General features: G+C 34.8%; 1 protein-coding gene and 1 non-coding gene across 2 annotated transcripts in view; both read left to right on the top strand.

Annotated features, from left to right (window-relative positions):
- Obi1 (ORC ubiquitin ligase 1) overlaps positions 1-20,390 on the top strand; it is a 44,759-nt gene that overhangs the window by 12,674 nt on the left and 11,695 nt on the right. Inside the window, exons 2-5 of the mRNA XM_010622374.2 lie at positions 342-477; positions 4,266-4,357; positions 6,753-7,001; positions 10,866-10,954. Of these exons, the coding sequence (XP_010620676.1) occupies positions 342-477; positions 4,266-4,357; positions 6,753-7,001; positions 10,866-10,954 (566 nt within the window). The remainder of the gene's footprint in view (positions 1-341; positions 478-4,265; positions 4,358-6,752; positions 7,002-10,865; positions 10,955-20,390) is intronic.
- Positions 1,235-1,340, top strand: LOC117285161. Its single transcript, XR_004516130.1, has one exon. It is a non-coding gene; the product is annotated as a U6 spliceosomal RNA (small nuclear RNA).

Here is a 20,390-nt window from a genome sequence, read left to right as displayed (position 1 = left end):
GAGATCTCACTGAGTTGTGTAGACTGGGATCAAACTTGTGATCCTCCTGCCCCAGCCCCAAAAGTTCTGAGCTTACAAGAATATACTACCCTACCCAGCTATAATAAATATTTCAAAATATGTTCAAGTTTCAGTCTCCATGACCAGCTATCTCAGCTAGCATGTCTTTTATGCATGAGTAAGAAACAGTGCGGTCAAGAGAAATGGCATTTTAACTCATAGGTATTCCTTCCTAAATATCTATTCTGTTGTACTCTAGAGAAGCAATTTTTTTGCTCTAAATTGTATTGAGAATCTAGTAGTGACTGTTGCCCTATACTAAAATGTTTTTCTTTTCAAAGGTACGCCAACCTGTTATATGCATCAACAACCATGTATTTTGCTCTGTTTGTATTGATTTGTGGTTGAAGAATAATAGCCAGTGTCCAGCTTGTAGAGTCCCCATCACTCCTGAAAATCCTTGCAAAGAGATTATAGGTAAGGGTCTATTTTATATATAAATAGAAATAGATTTCAAACAATTTCCAAATGTATATTTTTGGGGAGACTGAAATCCACAGTTTTTAGTGATGTTATTTGGCCAGCGTCATAGTGGGTGAATTAGTAGTTTGTATAATGTTTATGTGGAGTAGCTAGAACAAAGCATCATAAGACAATGGACCTTACATTCCACAGAGATGGCACCTGTGGACCAGAATGTAAATGATTAAAGCAGCAGATGCAGAGAGGAGGGGATGGTGAACAGAGTTTAGGAAAGCTCACTTAGGAACATTGAGAAAAGCTTTATAAATACATGGTCTTTAAGCTAGACATTTAAGGATGAGTAAGATTTTAACTAGTAAAAATTAGGGATACTGTGTCATGTAGTGAAAATAGAGTGAATAAGATTCAGATCTAGGAAAATATAGAGCATGTTTTTGGAAAAGATCAGTAATCTAGTTTGGATCTGACTACTGAAGTAAGACTGAAAGGGTAAATTGAGACTTTATTGTAGAGAACTTTGAATGACAGCTAAGCCAGGGACTTACTCTATGGGTGGAAGTAAGGATGAGGAGCAAGGAATGGGTATGATCCAATGTGTTCTTTGAGAATACTACTTGGGTAGCTTTTATTATAGGAGAAAGACAGAATGTGGGTGAGTCAGGTAGGAGATTTTTGTGTGAGTCTGCATTAAGAGTTAAAAAAAATTCAATACCACATTAATGCAGGTGAGGGGATTAAAACTTGAGCTAGATTACTCACTTCAGCAGTACATATTCTAAAATTGGAACAATACAGAGAAGATTAGCATGGCCCTTGAATAAGGACCTCAATCAATTCATGAAGAGTTCCATATATTTATGTAGAAGATTGAAGCTAGACCCATATCACGCATCATGTACAAACTAAAATAAAAAATGGCTGAAAGATCTAAATATTAAAATAGAAACGTTTAATCTGCTAGGAGGAAATAAAATAGGTAAAACTTGAAAATATAAGCATAGGCAAGGTCCTTCTGAACAAAAAACCTGATTGCATAAGAAATAACATCAAGAATCAACAAATGGGATTATTATATAAATTTAAAAGCTTTTGCACAGCAAAGGAAACAACCAACAGAATGAAGAGACAATCTACAGAATGGGAAAAATTTTTGTCAGCTCTACCTCAAACAGAGGACTAATATCTAGAAAAAATAAAACAACTCAAAAAAATTAGATGCTCCAAAATAAAAAAGATCCAATCAAAAACTGAAATGAGGGTAGGGGAAAGGTAATAGGGGAAAAGAAAAAAATATGAGAAAATGAAAAAATGGAAATGAAGTGTTTGTAAATGGAGAGGGGGTGAAGGGAGGGCAGGGACAAGGGGGAAAAAGAAGATCCAAGACCTGTTATGTAAAGGTGCAAGATCCCAATGATGAATGTAACTATACTGTGTACCTAAAATATACCAATAAACTCAGTGAGAGAAAAAAAACTGAAATGAACAGGAATTTCTCAGAGCAAATACAGATGACCAGTAAATACATGAAGAAATGTTCATCACTGCTGACCATTAGAGAAAGACAAAACAATACTCAAATTCCATCTTACTACAGGAAAAAATGGCTATCATCAAGAAATCAAATAATAAATGCTTCCAAGGTTGCAGGAGAAAATTCTTCTCCGTTGTTGGTGGGAATGTAAACTGGTACAACTACTGTAGAAATAGATACAGAGATTTCTCAAGTAACTGAAACTAGGAATTCCATATAACCCAGCTAAAAAATCATATTATAGTATAGCCATGTTTATAGTATAGCACATTTCATAAAAGCTTGGAAGTGGCCTAATGTCCAAAAACAGATGAATGGATAATGAAGTGGTATTTATGCAGAGTGGAGTACTACTCTGCTATCAAGAAGGATAAATTTGAGTCATTTGTAGGAAAATGGATGCACTTTGCTACCATAATATTAAGTAAAATAAATCAGATACAATTTACTGCATGGTTTCTCTCATGTGAGAAACCTAAATTATAAATAAGTTAAAGAGCAGATAGATAATAGGAAACAGGGAGATAGATTGTTTGCAAATGTGGAACAGTTGGCCAAGAAAAGGAGGGAGAAGACGGGAAGTAAAAAGAATTAAGGTGGGTAATGTATATGTTGCAGCTCTCTACAATGAATGGAATTGCTATGTACTTTAAATGTATACTTTTTTTTTTAAATTAGAGGATCTTCTGCCAGGCAGGGGACTTAGCTCAGTAGTGCTGCCACCTGCCTCGCTAGCACAAGGTCCTGAGTTTGATCCCCAGTACCAAGAAAATATTAGAGGATCTGTGAAAACACATTTAAAGTGCCTTTTTTATGTTTAATTTTATTCTCATATAGGTTAGGGTTTTTTTCCTTTTGCATTTATTTATTTATCCTATTGTAGTGCTAGGGATAGAATTTTGGACCTGGTACAAAAATGGCAAGTGCTCTTATCACTGAGCTACATCCCCAGCCCATGTTACTTCTTTTAGGTTGCAAAAATTAAAATGCTGCTTATTTGTTTTTGCTTCAGTAAACAATGAAAGTGAATCTGTAATTAGCCATAGGTAGAAAACACCTTTCAGAAAATGTAGTCATTGTAACAGTCCCAAATTAGGGAAAATTAACTTAAACAAGATTTTTACAGTGAAAGTAGGTAAGGAGATATATGCTAGAGAGAAGAACCAGTGGCAGTTTAGAAATAAAAGATCCAAAAGAAATATCAAAGTTGGCTCCAAAATTTCTCCCTTGGCTACCAAGTAAAGTCTAATGGAGGACTGTTCTATACTGTGTTGTATTATACATGGTTAACCTTTCTGTTTCTACATTTTTATTTACCATACTTAACCAGGGAAACAAGTTTTTTCTTGCAGGGAATTTTGATGAGTTTTGATGATTAAACTTTAATATTTCTTCCACTCAGCTTTTCTTCACAACTCTCCTTTTTGCCTTTATTCATTCATATCTGAGTTTGTTTTTTCAGTTCTAGAGACTGAACCCAAGACTTTGCACATCCTAGGCAGTGTTTTACCACAGAACTTCATGCACAGCCCCATATCTAATTTACATTTCATAAATTCTCTCAAGTAAATAGTTTACCCATCCTTGCTTTTGGCTAGAATATCCTAAAAGAGAGTATCTGGAAACTGCTTTTTGATATCATGATGCTAAGAAGGTAACCTCAGCATATGTGAAGAGCTCTCAAAAAACTTCATATTTAGTGTATTTCTGACATGTTGTTGGACACAGTTAATTTCACAACCCATAGTTCATTGTCAGTAGTTGCTAAAATCAGTGGATACACATTACTTTTTAAAAATTGTTATTAATAACCAGCAATGTTTGAGTACCTTGTGATTATTTATACATACATATATAAATATATTTATTCTTTGTATAGTCTGTTAAATAAAAATACAGTGATTTGGTTTTATTAGTAGTATTTAAATTAGTTGCCTAATTTTCATATTTGTGGTAGATGTGATAATATATAGCCCTTTCCTCCATTGAACTTGATATGGTAAAATCTATAGGTAAATAAATACAATATAATATTTAACTGAAGGTATTACTTGATTACTTGTGTTGTTAATATGAACTTTTTCTCAGATTAAGGATAGAGAAAAAGCCTAGATGGCAGCCTCAACTGTTTATGCGAGGGAAAGTATAGATATTAAGCTAAGAAAACTGTATAAAACAGTGAGAAAAGTTTCATTTTCTTTCTGCCCAAATCACAACCAAAATTAGATTCTTTTATTTATTTTTTCTGTAGGAGGAACAAGTGAAAGTGAACCTATGCTAAGCCACACAGTCAGGAAGCACCTTCGGAAAACTAGACTTGAGTTACTTCATAAAGAATATGAGGTAAACAATGCTTAACATTTAAAATGATTTCAGTGGGAAATGAGCTAAAATTGAGCTATGTCAGTCCCCACACTTCTTAAATACCCAGTAAAACTTTACTCTGAATTCTATTTTTAAAAATGTTTTATGTGATAAATTGTTTTTTTCCCTTTTTTATTTTAAATAGAGGAAAATTTTCTTTTTTCTTTTTTTTTTTATTCCTTTAAGTACCAAGGAAGGAGAGACTATGACTCCATAGGACAGGAACAGATGGAAATGTTTCCTTTGCTTGTTTGTTTTTTCAATTTAAAATTTGTATCTTTACAAATGTGCTCTTTTATATTTGCTTCTTTAAGAAGTTGAAAGATTATTGAAAACCCCCTTGTGGAAGTCATTCACATCCCACACTTAACCATTTGTTTTTGCCTATAAATTCATTGATGATTACAAGTCTGACCAGTTCTGGTGAGTTAAATGTACTTTGTCACTGTCAGCACACTGATTTTTGGTGTGAAATATACCATTTCCTAATTCTTGTCTAAAGGTGAATGAGCAAGCTGATTTACTAACATGGTGAAATTTTCCAAACAAATGTGTGCTAATTGAATATATTTTTTAATGGTAGACATTATATCCAGTTATTTTGACTAAAGGGGTATTTTTTTAATCTCTTCTTTAGATACAAAATACCTTTTAAGTTAAACTATATACATAGAAACTACCCTCAGCTGCCTCAAAAAATTGATTTTGAAATGCAGTGAGACATTCATTTGTATATGTATTTTCCACATATAAGGAAATATAAACCCATATGTTTATATTTGTTAATATATTGTTTTAAACAGCAACTTATAAAGCTACTTATCTTGAAATGTATTATAATTTAAAATAGTATAATGCACTATGCTAAACTCTAAAATGTATTCTTACATACTTAGTATTTATTTTGTTGTTGGTGGTGGTGGTGGTGTGTTTTGTTTTGTTTATTTCTTTGTTTTGGTACCAGGAACTTGGGTCCTTGTGCTTGTGAGGCAGGTGGCAGAAAGTATTTGTTATACTTAACTACTAATCAGATTAAACCTTTGATAGATCACTGGCTGTTTTGATCTGTTTTCTGTAGCTATAATAGTATACCTGAGACTAAGTAATTTGTAATGGACAAAAATTTATTTGGTTCGTGCTTCTGAGGCTGAGAAATCCCACAGTGTGGCAGCAGTATAGGGCAGGACTTTATGCTGCATCATCCCCTGGTAGATGATGGAAGGGAGAGAAGCGGGCGGTAGTATATGAGCAAAACGGGGAAGGGTGTCTGAATTTGTTATTTTTATTTGGAACCCACTCCCTTGATGACTAACCCGCTCCTGCAGTAACAGCCGTACTCAATTTATAAGGGCAGAGCCTGAGGCCTAATCACTTTTATCAGTTTCAACTTTTCATAATGTTCTGATGACAATTAAATTTCAATGTGTTTGGGACTCACTGAAATTATATCACTGATATACTGAATTACTTTTAGTTTATTTTCTAACAGAATTTTTAACAGCTTAATATAATGTATTTATAGATGTATAACTGATAGCACAGATTTTTAATCCAAATGATTAGTGATTACATTTATAATAAGCAATAAGCTGGTTGTAGTGGCACATACCTATCATCCCAACACTGGAGATGTTGGGGCAGGAGGATCACCATGAGTTCGAGGCTCTACTGGGCTACCTAGTGAGTTAGGTCACGCTGAACTACATAGCAAGATCTGTCTCCAAAAAACACCTAAATAAAGTAAAATAAAATAACAAACAGATTCATAGTGAGAAAACTAATACATATAGTATTTATAATGATAATTGAAGACCCAGAACCTAGAGAAGTTAAAAATTAACTACAGGTATTATTCTGATATGAAATGTAGAAAGATGTACGATTTCATTCCTGCAAGTATAGAGAAAAATAATAAAGATCAAACAAAACACTAATCAATCACCTTGATTGGCATGATAGTTAATATTTTTAATTATCACCTTGCTCACTTTGATACTTGTAATTCACCTCAGTAAAGCAACTAAACATCCCTCACATTTTTCTTCTAAAATGGAATCTATTCCCTCACTTTTTTTTTTACATTTTTCTTTTACTTTCTGGATGATACTTTAAATAGAATCAAAGATGTGACATCTTTAAACCAAAACTATAATTGAATTAAAAATCAAACAGCATAAATGTCAGTTTTTATTACAAACAGGATACATTTTGAAAATTTAAACTGTATAGTGCTTTCTCCTTGCAAAAAACTACTATGATGTGTAAAGAATATATGTACCTATAAAAATTTGAATGTAACGTTAAAGAACACATTTCCTTCAGTTTTGATGTGTTTAACATCTATGTCTGCCTAATGACAGTGATACTTTTTCAGGATGAAATAGATTGTTTGCAGAGAGAGGTAGAAGAGCTTAAAAGTAAAAACCTCAGCTTGGAGTCACAAATCAAGTCTATTCTGGATCCTTTAACCTTGATGCAAGGCAACCAAAATGAAGACAAACATCCAGTTGCAGATAATTCAAATAAAATTGACTTAGAAACTGTAGAAGAATGGAAGAAAAAACTCAGAACAGCTAATGAAATTTATGAGAAAGTAAAAGATGATGTGGATAAATTAAAAGAAGTAAGTTGTGGTTTTGAAAAATGTAGTATGTTTTTTTAACAATTCTGTAATAATGTATGCACCTTCAAAAGTAAAAATAGCTATACTGCCTTGATTCATTATTAGATAATTTGTGAGTGAAGGATAGAATTCCTGGAGAAATATGTATATGCAATAGAAAAATTTTTTCAAAGTATCCTTAGCTGCCAAGAAATATCAGGTGATTCCATTTATGACTGTAATTGGAGACTCTAGTGCTTCTTTATGAGATTGCATCTTCTGGAAGAGTAACATCAATTTAAAGGATGTGCTTCTGTTTCCCCCATTTTGTGGTTAGCCTTATTTTTTTAAGCTTGTGTCAGTGACTGCCGTGTGTGCATAAAAACAAACACATACCCATCTCCCTACTTATAAAAAGAAAGGTTTTGGCTATATCTTTTTTTTTCTTTTCTTTTCCTTTTTTTTTTTTTGGTAGCAGGGATCAAATTCAGGTCCTTGTGCTTGTGAAGCAGGCGGTGGAACCACTGAGCTAAATCACCAGCCCTTGGCTATATCTTTTATAATGCTACCCTTCTCAGATTTTGAAGATTGTAGATAGATACTGAAATGCTTAATGACTAATTCTAAGAGCTGTGAACAATTGCTTCACACTAAGACTACTCCATGCAATATTGTGACTTATGAGGCTGGTTCATTTTTTTCCCCAATTACTCTTTCATCCATCTAGCAAAATAGAGCAGAAGTGGAAAGGTATACCATTTTATACTGTTTTCCAGCCTAGAAAAAAGAACAGATTCATGCCTTCAGCACTAGTGTTAACTATCAGGTGCTCTAGTGCTTTCTTGACCAAAGACCAGTCTTTGCTTAACTTCAAGTTTATCTGCCCTGATAAACCCTTCAGGTTTATCTGGTTGTTCTGTAGTACTCTGGTCTACAATCACCCCTTCAGTCTATATGCAGGCCCTAAGATACAGCTTTTGAACTGAATTACCAAATCCTGTACCCTGAAATCATTAATGAGCTCCATATGATATTTTTTAAAAAGTGCCACTGTATGTTGGCTCTCAGATCTTCAGTGAGGTTAAGTAGCGGAAAAGTATTTGCAACTTTGTGGAAGGCATATTCTGTATACAAAATAAATGCTGTTTGGGCTCAGAAAAGGCCAAGATGAGAGGAAGAAGGAAATAGTGCTTTCAGAGGAAAAAAGAACTGCAGACCTAATTGCACCTACTTTGTTACAAGTTTAGTGGAAATGTATTGTTTCTTTGTGTATTGATGACCAATCTTAGTATGTTAGGTTGTTAGACAAAAAAGAACACTAAAAAGAATAACAGCTAAAATGTTAGTGTTTATCAGTCTGTAATTTCTCCTTTAATCTCTGTACCTCTTCTTGATCAGTAAGTTTTATATGGTCTACTTCATAGTTAACTACATTTTTGGTAGGGAATGCTTCTTACAGCATGAAACTTTGTGTAAAAAATACTCTGGGCTCATAAGGGTAGTATGGGAAATGTATTTAAAAGCACACTAAACGCAAATCAATACCCGTAGTTATCCTGACTCTTTCTAATAATTTAGAGTATTTAATAAGCTTATTTTTGATGCCTGCTGATATTATTAGGTAATAGAGTATAAACCAGAACATCTGTAAATAAGAAAACTTGGACTACAGAGACAAAACTCAAATGTGAACTGTTGGAAAAAAAAATAACACACTATAAATCAAATATGAGTATAAAAGGTTTGGAATAAAGTATTGCTTAGTATAGCCTTTCTGATATTTCCTGGACTAGGTGAATTTGAATTATAATGAAGCCAGTATCATCAGCCAGTCAGTGTTAGAATAGTTAGCTAAAGTCTTCATTAATTTCTTGGGTGCAACTACTAATAGGTAAAACTCTACTCTTTGCAACATCTGTTCACATAACTCTCCTAAACTTAATAGTTGTGAAATTAGCCGTCCCACAATGTGAAGTATTAAGAGAGCCACAAGACTGGCAAGAGGCCGTGAAACTTGAAGTAATGATACAGTATGAGTGGGGATGGGAAAAGAAAATCAAATGAGTTTCTAATTTAAGCTTCTTATCATCAGAAAGCATTCACTAAGTGCCTCCCGTTATGGTGCAATGCTTGAAAGCTTAATTTATTGTCTGTATATATGAGGAGGTAAATGGCTTTCCTTATATCTTCAGAGGGCCAGTAATTGGTCACTTAAAGAATTAACCCTTCACAATCCTAGTTGGTGTGCATCCATGAAGATGAACAAGTCCCTCAAGCCAAAAAGGAACCTGGATAAGTCTTAAGTAGCTGGAGACTTAGGTAGTATGCCCAAAAGAATGTCTTCTGCCTTACTTGTGAGTTTTGTGATGCATTTGTACGTAGGTGGGTAAGAAAGTAATTTCTAGATCTTGTGAAAAATTAGTCAAAACATTGGGCAGGGGTAAGGGGAAAAAATGAGAATCAGGACTTGTCATGTAGAGGTACAAGATCCCCAATGAATGTTAACCCTTCACAATCCTAGTTGGTGTGCATCCATGAAGATGAACAAGTCCCTCAAGCCAAAAAGGAACCTGGATAAGTCTTAAGTAGCTGGAGACTTAGGTAGTATGCCCAAAAGAATGTCTTCTGCCTTACTTGTGAGTTTTGTGATGCATTTGTACGTAGGTGGGTAAGAAAGTAATTTCTAGATCTTGTGAAAAATTAGTCAAAACATTGGGCAGGGGTAAGGGGAAAAAATGAGAATCAGGACTTGTCATGTAGAGGTACAAGATCCCAACAATGAATGTAACTGTACTGTATCCCTAAAATATACCAATAAACTCAATTAAAGCTGAAAAAAAAATGGCCAAAGTTTTGAAATGTATTTTTAAGGCTTCTTGGTTTCATCTTTTATTTATTTATTTATTTTTTTGGTACTGGGGATTGAACTTGGGACCTTGCACTTGTGAGGCAGGGGGCAGAACCACTGAATTAAATCCCTGGCTTAAACCTTTTTTTTAATTTTTTTCATAGTAGTTCTTATGACTCCTTAACTTTGAATGTAAATATTCTAATCAAATAATTTACCTTGCCAGTTGAGTGAGACTGGTTGGTAATCTAGAGTCTTATTTTTGTTCAAAATACACAATGAAGTACACAAATGCAAGGAAATTTAAAGAAATTGGCTGCAAGGAAATTTAAGGAAATTGGCTTTTAAGAAGATTCTAAAATTTAAGAATGTCATTTTTCAGACTTCCACAATCAATATTGAGCCACTATATTTTTCTAGCAAGTAGTGTCTTTTCAGGTATTATATAATTCAAAAAAATAAAATATTACTTCAGTTTAACTCAAAGAAAAATCCATGGAATTGATTAGAAAATACTGACCCAATTTTGAGCTTTCCAGAAGTTGTGAGCCAGAAAATTTGGAAAGCTTTTTTGAAGAAAGAAAATAAAATGCTTAATTATACTTGATTTATCACTAGAAAAATATTTTTAGGTAGCAACCAAGAAATCAACCTCATAGGCCAAGAATTCTTTAACATTAGTTTGCAAGTAGTTCATGCAATCTGTTGTTAACTTGCTTATCTCATTTAATTATCTAAAAGAAAAAAAAACCACATAAATTTGCCATTAGTATGATTCCTTAATGACTTTAAGCTAGCTCCCTAACATAGCATTATTTCTCTGGCAGAATACAAAGTGGAGAACATGGATTAAAAATGCTTAGTTGTGTTCAATTTCACATGTTATTCTCAGTTGTAATTGTAAGTTTCTGAAAACCACATTCTAGCATTCCATTTTCTGATATTGCTCTAAAACATGCAGATGGCTCATGTCATGATTTTTATAAGGTACTTTTGTTTTAGCTTATCTTAATTACTTTCAACTCCTTTTTTTAAAGGCAAATAAAAAACTGAAATTGGAAAACAGTGGCCTGGTGAGGGAGAATTTACGACTGAAGGCTGAAGTTGATAACAGATCACCCCAGAAGTATGTATTTTGCCCACAGAGCAATGTGTCAGGTTATGTCAATGTTTTAGACTAGGCTGCTGTGATTATACATGATTTTTATTTGACTTTTCATTTAAGCAAGTAGACTGACTTGCCTCTAAAATTCTAGAGCATACTTTGTGTTATTAGTAAAATTTTAGTCTCCATTAAGGCTAATTTTGAATTCTTATCCTTTTCCTTTGTCTGATTACTGAGAGGTTCATTTTATACTAGTATTTACTTGATTTTACCTAAAACTGTTTGATAGTGCTAACAAATAGTGAGATTAGAGTAAAGCCCTTTAGCTGTTATCTGAGATAATCCTAGTAATAGTTAATAGTACATGATTTTTACCAGGTACAACAGGATGTAATGTAGAACTTTATTTACAGATGAGAAGATGAAAGCATAGAAAGATTAATTTATCTAAATCCGCATAGCTAGCAAGTGGTAGAAAAAGCATTTGAGCTTGGGTAGACCATCTCTGGAGTCTGTGCCCTCGACTATTACATGAACAAGACTCTGAGATGGGATTTAAAGCATTGCTCTTTGAGCTTTGGAGTGATTTGAAACTAAACAATTAAGTTAATTTATTCCTCCTTTTTGATGGAAGTTTTCATTCTATTCTAGAAGATAAAAGATTACTAGTGTTGATCTGTGTAACAGTTAATTTGTCTGTTTAAAGTTATAAGAGTTAAAGATGGTGAAGAGGTGGACTATACCACTTATAGTTCTTTTTCCAGGCAGAAAAAAAAAAAAATGTCTCCTTCCCCCAAGGTCTGGCAGTTCTACCCTTCTCATTCAGCCACTAGATTTCATTTCTTTCTATTTTAAAAAGACAAGACAAGGATAAGCAATTAATGGAAATTTAGCCTACCAGAAATGGCTCTTTGCTTGTCATTGAAAAAAGAAGACAAGTTGCCCTCAGTAAAATTGATATGGTTATGAAGAAATGGTATAAGTAAACCATAATTATACAAAGCAGATATTACTAACCAGTAAAGAGCATAGCTTTTACTTTTAAATAAGTCCTTCCACTGTGCTCTCCAGCCCTCTTTTTCTTTCCCTTCAGATAATATCCCACTTTGTGAAATTATTGTAATAAATTTAGGAAGTGTTGTTTTTATGTGTTGATTTGAATTTCTGTTCCTGTCATTTATTGGCAACTTGCTTTGCCAGTCATAGTAATGCTTGTCCATTAGCCATTTCCCACAGCATGCTGAATGGAACAGAAGCTATTTTGTTTGTAGCTTTTATTTCTTGAAAAGTTGCCACCAGATTGCAAAGTTAATGCCAGCTACATGGATGTGTGTTTATAAATATCCAAGGCTTCATCCAGATAAATAACTGAGATACTTCCTGAAAAAAGCTGGCCTCTATCTGTTCTCTGTCAAGAAGCCACACAACTAATCCAACAAAATGTTGGGCTTTGCCATCTTTAAGTTCTATTCCTTTCCTTCACAGGAAAAGAACACTTTCACTTGAAAAATAATTTGAGCTGACCCCCTGTTCCAGATCAATTTGCAATGCATGAGGTATTAAGTACATTGCATTTGATTTATAGCCTTGTTTATTCTGCATCCCCAAACTCTAGTGGGATTCAGAGAGAAGCTGACCACAGCTGAAAATACCCAGATATGGTTCATCTGAGGAGAGCTCCTACTTGTATAAAAAAGAATATGAAATTTCAAGAATTTGCAAATAAAAAGATTTCATTTTATTCCCTCAGTGTAATAACAAGTCCTTTGACCAGGTTTTTTTTGTTGTATACGTGGCAGAGTGTAAAGGAATACTTTTAATACTCATACTCTTAGTCTTTGATGGATCCTATAAATTGAGCAATCATAGTCTATAAATGCTACAGAAGAAAGAACTTTAAATTTTAGATACTAGAGAGGGAAAAAATGAGGAAGGTGTATTAACTCTGGCTGCCATAACAACAGATTTATTTTCTTACAGTTCTGGCAGCCGGAAGTGCCAGATGAATTTTTTTGGTCCTGGGATCAAACAACGGTCCTTGCACTTGTGAGACAGGCATAGTGGCCACTGAGCTAAATCCCTGGTTCCCCAGATGAAGTTTTGACAGTATAGTTTTTCTCTCTTATTTATGGCCACCTCCCCATTATGTCCTCATGTGATAGGGAGAGAAGAGTGAAAGCACTCTTGTCTCTCATATTCTTCCTGTATGGACACTTATCCTATTGGATTAAGGCCCTGCCCTTATGATGTCATTTAAGTTGAAATTACCTTCTGAATACTCAGTATTTGAGTCCAGTCACATTAGAGGTTAGGCCTCAATATATGAATTCTGGAGTATATAGCAGAACGTATTCTTTCAAGACACTCAAGTATGCTATTCACAAAACACTAGACTACAATTTAATGTAAGTAAGAGGGATTTAAAACTTTATATTGAAGTTGATGTTTTTTTAAAATTTTTAATCAATATGTTTGCAGTGCATGATGATTACTTCTATCATGGGGAACTGGTACATCTACATAAGATATCTTAATTCTTTTTAAATCCCCTTCAGTGAGAAGTAATTTTTGTGGCGCTGTAATCCTAGCACTGTAGAAGGCTGAGGCATGAGGATTACATGCATGTGCAACTTATCAACTTAGTGAGACTCTCAAAATAGAAAATAGGGGTAGGGATGTATCTCAGTGTGCCGGCCTTGGGTTCCATCTCCAGTACTGCAAAACAAAAGAAAAAAATAGCATTATGATCTTCTAAAATGAAGGTCAAGATTATTATTTCTCTCCTCTGCTACTATATTTCTTTTATACTTCATTATAGCCAGTCTTAAAATGTACCTGGACATTTTTCCTTCCTCAACTATAGTTAACTTTTAAAGTTCTCTTGAGCAGTGTGGCCAGTTGATAGCCTACTAAGCATATTGCATAACATCCATTCTGTTCTTTGTCAAAGTTTCATTGTCTCAATATCTAAGTGAATGGTCCAGAAAATGCTGGGATTATTTTACTTTATCTATTAGCCACTTTTGGATTTATTTCCTTCTAAATTAATTAATTTTCACCCAGAGGAAACTGCCACTTATTTCCTTCTCTAGTTTATCCTAACATGGACTCCTAAGAAAACAGTATCTGATATATAGAGATCAAAGCATGGTGATATATCATTTACTTTACAAGAGTAATATCTGAAGAAAATTCACTCTACCATCCAAACCAGAAATACTACTGGTATTTTGTTTGCTTTGTTTTTTAAATACCTTACAAGGGGCTTTAGCTATACAAAATAAATATTCCTCCTAATATAACCTAATATAGGTTAGATTCTGTTGCTTTAATTTCTCTTATTGCTTTGTAGTTTCCTTCTCAGCATATACCAGAAGTGCAAATAATTAACATTTTATGTGTTTCATGACTTTCTTCTGTTTGAACCAGTTTTAATAACTGTTATGTCTACTACATTTTATAGAGTTCTGGTTCATGTCCTGGTTCTAATACAAACAGATCAAGTAGAATGGGTACCCTCAATAGGGAAAATAAGTAGATTTCTTCATCAAATTATTGGCAGGAGAGAAGGGGTTGCTTTACAATACAAGAGAATTAAGAAGCTGGGTGTGGTGATGCATGCCTGAATCCCAGCACTCCAGAGGCTGAGGTAGGAACACAAGTTTGAGGCCAGCCTGAAGTACATGGTAAGACCCTTTCTCAAATAAGAGGGGGTAAGTATGCGTAGGGGTAGAAATAGAGGTAGAGGTAGAATTAAGAGACATTTTAAATGCAGAGTGTGAATCTTATTAGGCTATTGGTTAATACTGTCAAAAACTGTCAAATATTGGTCAATATTGGATATTTTCTAAAAGACATTTTTTATTTAATTGGGTAAATTGAAATATGCAGCAAGTATTAGATGATACTAAGGAGTTACTATTAATTTTGTTTAGGAATCATGGTTATTTAAGAAAATACATATTTATTTTAGTCCATTTTGGTCCATATAGCAAAATACCCATATATTAGTTGGCTTATAAACAGGAGAAATTTATTTCACACTGTTCTGTAGGCTGAGAAATCAGACCAAGGTACCAGCACGTAGGATGTTGAATGAAGGCCAACTTCCTGGTTCATAGATGCTGTGTCTTGCTGTATTCTCACATGGTAAAAGGGGCAAAGGAGCTCTCTGAAAGGGCTTTTTGAAAGACACAGTTTAAATATTACATTGTTAAAAATTAGAAAAAAAATTACATTGTGAGAAACCAAAAGTGTGAATAAGGAACAAAATGTATAATAGATATTGGAAAATGGGAGGAAAATGTTCACATGTGAAAGGGAGTAAGGGAGGAAAAAGAAGCCAGGAGTGGTGGTGCATGTCTGTAATCCCAGCACTAGGAAGGCTGAGGCAGGAAGATTGCTGTGAGTTCAAGACCAGCCTGGGCTACATAGTGAGCTCCAGGTCAGTGTCAACTACATAGTGAGACCCTGTCTCAAAAAACAAACAAACAGACAAAAAAGAAAAGAAAGAAAAGAAAGGAAGGAAGAAGAGTAAAGAAAGGGAAAATAAAGAGAATAGAAGTGGAAACAAAGCTTTTGTAAATGAGGGGAAGAAAGGTTGAAGCTCTAGGGGAGGGAATTGAGGAAAAAAAGGATCAAAATATATCATGTGCAGGTATAAATTCCCTATGATGAATGTGATCACTATATATATCTAAAATGTACCAATAAAATTAACAAAAAGAATAAAATAAAAAGGTACTTAGCCCATTTGTGCTGGATTTACCTTCATGATCTGAAAGTATGATCATTGCCCACCCAGCAGATACCACTTCCCAGAGACCCTAACTCCAAATACCATCCTACTGGGAATGTAATGCAACAGGAGAATTTTGGGGAGCACAAAATGTCTGTGGCACCCTATTTTCTTTTAAAATGCTTTCTTTTAAAATGGATTGCAGAGTATGTTAGCCAAAGAAAAGAGATGTAACAGTAATGAGGCCACAATCTTGATAATTTTTAAATATCAGAAGTGAGTATGTGGAAGGTAATTATATTGCTTTCTCTATACTTCTGTGAATATTTATAAATAATTTTATAATAAAAATTTTATAATAAAAATAATACCAGGAAATTCATGCTCAAATGAAAGTAAAAGATAAAACTACATGAAACTATTGAATACTGAACAAATACTAAACCAAATAACAGCATTTAGAGACTGGCATGTAGGTTTAGGTTACAGTGATAAAGAAGGCCTTTACCAAAAAGACAGGACTTGGGCCCACCTTTAAAAGAGTGAATTCAATAAGGAGGAGGGCATTATGAGTGACCAGAAACAGCTTGAGCTGATAGGACAATTAAGTGATTCCTATAGCTCCAGTCCCCTTTCTCCCTTTGACATGCATCATGTTACTGCTCAACAAACAATGGTTTCGTTATCGCATTCATCAGAGCAAAAGCCTTCTACGTAGTGTTTGCTTCTCTCCTGCCACTGTACTTACAGAGCTGGCTAGCTGTAGTTTCACTGTATGTACTGTTCTCTGTATGCTGAAAAGCCAGTTCTCAGTCTGGGTATTTAGTGCAGAATGGTCACACCTTCATAATGTAGGAAACATCAGGAATGGTTTGAAGAAACTGAAAGGGATTATTTAGGATTGGCTTTCTCATAGTCTTAGATGTCTTCACTTTCATTACTGCTACATTACTGTATCAGCAAATATGGATGTATCTGTCCTTTATAGACTTATGAGTTCCGTAGTGAATTTTGAACTTGAAGAGGTGTGAAGCATTTATTTGTAAAGCATTTGAAAATTCTCCCACTTTCTCCAGGTCTATTATGCTTTTTAAAAAAATGTCCCTAACCCCCCAGGCAAGGAATGTGCCATGTCACCAGTTATGAGGCTTTAGCTGAGCAGCTGCTCTTATACTTAGCTACTAATTTACCTTAGCAGTTTAGGGTATAAAGATTCATATACTGAATTCTGTAGATTGTTTAAATCGAACACGATTATAATTGGATTAATGGCGTTTCTTTATAAATACATATGTGGGAATGTTATACATTGTGTCATTGGTTTTTAGATCTTTTGGTTTGATAATGCCTCCCTGCATGCAGCTCATTTTGCTGTGTAGCATTCCCAAGCCTTGTCATTATGAACCAGTCTTTGCCCATGTCCTGCCTCCTGTTAGGAGAGGGAAAGGCTATAGATACTCTGTGGGCAGGAATCACTCTTTATTCTTACAAGTATATGAAAGGAAGAAGTGGTCTGAAAAGAATAGAATATATTTCACAGATTATGACCTGATCCCCTTTTGTTGCATTTTTGCTTGTTTGTTAAACCATCTTATCTACCCCTATGTCTTTAGTAATCATCCATATATATATAAAATCATCCATATATATATATATATATATATATCAGAAGTTATAAAATAAAATTTAAGTCTTTGACATTACTTTCTCTCTTGAATTGCCGATTTATATTTCCATCTGTCTATTTTGTATACTCACCAAGATTCTATACCTTAAATTCACCACAAAGTATACTGGATTATCTTAGTAAAGTATAAATCAGATTTTTGAAATCTCTTGCACAAAACCATCCACTGTTTTATTAAAATGAAATACAAATTCTTCACAAGCAACTCTACTCTCCTTTTCACTTACTCTCTTTTTCACTTACCCAGCTCATGTCTTCAGCTCTATTGATCCTCTGTTTCCTCACCTGCTGGATATATTTCCTCTACTCAGAAAGTCTGCTTCCAGAACTTTATATCACTGTTTCCTTCAGTCATCAGATTCAGAGGGACCTTTCCTAAACATTAAAATAACCCTCCCCTTCAGCACTTTCCTTACTTTGTCTTATTATACGACCATAGTAACAAAACCATGGTATAGTAAAGAGTGCGTGGATTATGAACACAGGCTGTGGAGCCAGACTCTTAGGACTGGTCAGTGGCTCTGTGTATTTACTATATTTGATTAAAGGAGAACGTATTTTACTTTTCTGTAGCTCAATTTTTGTCTTCTGTGAAATGGGACCAGTAGTACCTACCTTACAAATTGTAATAAAGGCTCAACAATGTAAAACTTGAGATGTACCTAACTTTAGGCAGTGTTATAATATTAGCATCTTCATGGCCCTTATCACTTGCTTGACCTGTTGTCTTTCTCCGCCGTCTTAAACTCTACATTCTCCAAGAGTAAGAACTTGCTGCTATTCTCTTTCACTTCTAAAACTCTATTACCTGGAAGGAACCTGATAAATATTTGTTGAGCGATTAAATGAATAAGAAAATAACATTGGCTAAATTATTTAACCTCTTGGGGCCATCATTTTCTTTATGTAAAATATGGATAATAATGTTCTTGAATATAAAAAGAAATAATTTCTGTCCTTGTAACAATATGTCACAAAGAAGTTGGAGGAAGTGTATTGTAAATAAATAAATGTATCTATTATTTTCCCCCACTCCACACAAACTATTATTTATCCCTTTCCTTAGCTTCTATCTTTCTTATTAACTTAAGTACTTGTCTAATTCTTAAAGATTAAAACTCAGTCTTCTTGTGTTTCACTTTCCTTCACCCTGCATCTGCATCTGCTTGTTCAACGTGATCTTTCTCACCTGAGTCTTTTAAATTCCTCTGTAGTCCATTTTCTTCCCTCATTCCTGCTAGTTAAGGTCTGTTATCTCTTGCTTTGCCTATTATAACCTCTGACTTCTTACCGCTTCTTTTCCATGGTGAACTCTTGAGCATCTGCTTTATTGTTGCCTAAATTCAAAATATAAATATGATTGCTCTGTCCATTTAATAACTTTTGGTGATTCCCACTGCCATCTTAAAGCCCAAATTTCTTAGTATAGTATACCAGGCTCTTGACTTTGCTTCTCCTCTGCTCTAAACTCTTGGACCACATCCGCGTTACTGTGCCATACTTTTGTACCTTTGCTCATGTCTTTTTCTCTTGCGTTTTCTAGTCCTCCAAGTGACTCTGTCTGTCTCTCTCCCTCTCCTCCCTACGCCTCTCCTCTTTCTGTTTCTCTCGTAGAGATAGAGTCACTATGTTGTTTAGGATGGCACAACCATACCAGGTTCTACTTCTCTGGTTTGTACTCTTCCTGGTTTTACTCTTTCCTACTATCCTCTGAAATCTAGCCCATTTTGTGACTATCTTTGTTATCCTCCATAATTTCCTTAGGCAGAAGGAGCACTTTCCTCATATTTTTCCAATTATTCTGATACCTTCTTGTTTTAACAATCATGTTATGTACTGACCAGTTCCAATGACTATCATGCCCACTTAGTCTTCCCAACTTCATTAGCTCTAAGGCATCATTTTTAAAATGTACATATATGTATATTTACAAAATATATGTGTGTGTATGTCTTCCTTATGTGGGACCTGCCAGAAAAAAAGGAGTCTTTGTACTCTAATACTCTGCACTAGCACTTTGTTGTTTGTTTGTTTGGTACTGGGGAACGATTTGGGTCTTGTGCTTGTGAGGCAGGTGCCAGAACTACTGAGCTATATCCCCGGCCCTGCGCTACCACTTTGAAGGAGCTAATCAGTTGGAAGATTTTCAGTGTCTTTAAAGTGTAAAGTACAAAAGATTTAAGAGGACAGAAAATCAAGGATTCCTAGCATTTTCTCCAAATGAAGAGAGCAAGGGATTTCTTAAAGTTTTCCTCTCTAAATTGTGCTGGAAACTGGGAATTAGAAAGGGGAACGGAGAAGGCAGTGTTAGGGCTTGTATGCCTTTAGTCCTGGGTTTCTTGTCTCTTTGTCTGAATCAGATTTTCTTGCCCTTACTTGTCTCCAGATGCTGACTGCAAGCCTAGTTCTAGTTCACAGGTCTGTTCTTCCTAAACTGAGTCTCTAGATGTGCCAGTACCACTCTGACCTTTTACTTCCTCATCAGCACTGCTGGTCTGGCTGGCTCTCGCTGTTGTCCCTTCAAGGACCTATTCTGGCTTTTTTCGTTTCTCATGATTCTGCTCTGACAAACACAATGATTCCTGGTATTTGACCTTATCCTGATCTGATGACTGATTCTACTATCCCCTCTGGTTTTCCCGGAAGGGGAACTTGTAGATTGTCAGGGGAGCCTGATGATATCCTCGGGCCACACTGTGACAGCCAGTTGTGCTCAGGCCCCTCGCTGCCAGAGGGGCCCTCCTCTGAATAGTCAGCTAATTGGTGATAGACACTTACTGTAGTTTTCTGTCAGCAGGTCTTTACTGTATTGATAAGATATTTTGGGAGACTGCAGTAGGAGCCAGGATCTAAGCTATAGGTTTGTCAGAGAGGTTAGAAACTGTTTGAGAACAAGGATGATGACTTCTACTTTTGTTTTTCTTCCTCACAGCCTTTTTAGCACACATTAATCCTCAATAACTAATCTGAGTAATAATTACAAAAAATTGGATCCCAGGTTTTTGTTTTGTTTGAAATTGTTTCATGCAGAG

The sequence above is a fragment of the Fukomys damarensis genome, unplaced genomic scaffold (assembly GCF_012274545.1).
Source record: "Fukomys damarensis isolate Sample0158 unplaced genomic scaffold, DMR_v1.0_HiC HiC_scaffold_6, whole genome shotgun sequence".
Taxonomy (NCBI): domain Eukaryota; kingdom Metazoa; phylum Chordata; class Mammalia; order Rodentia; family Bathyergidae; genus Fukomys; species Fukomys damarensis.
The sequence above is the reverse complement of the archived record's forward strand: the minus strand, read 5'-3'. Positions and strand labels throughout refer to the sequence as shown.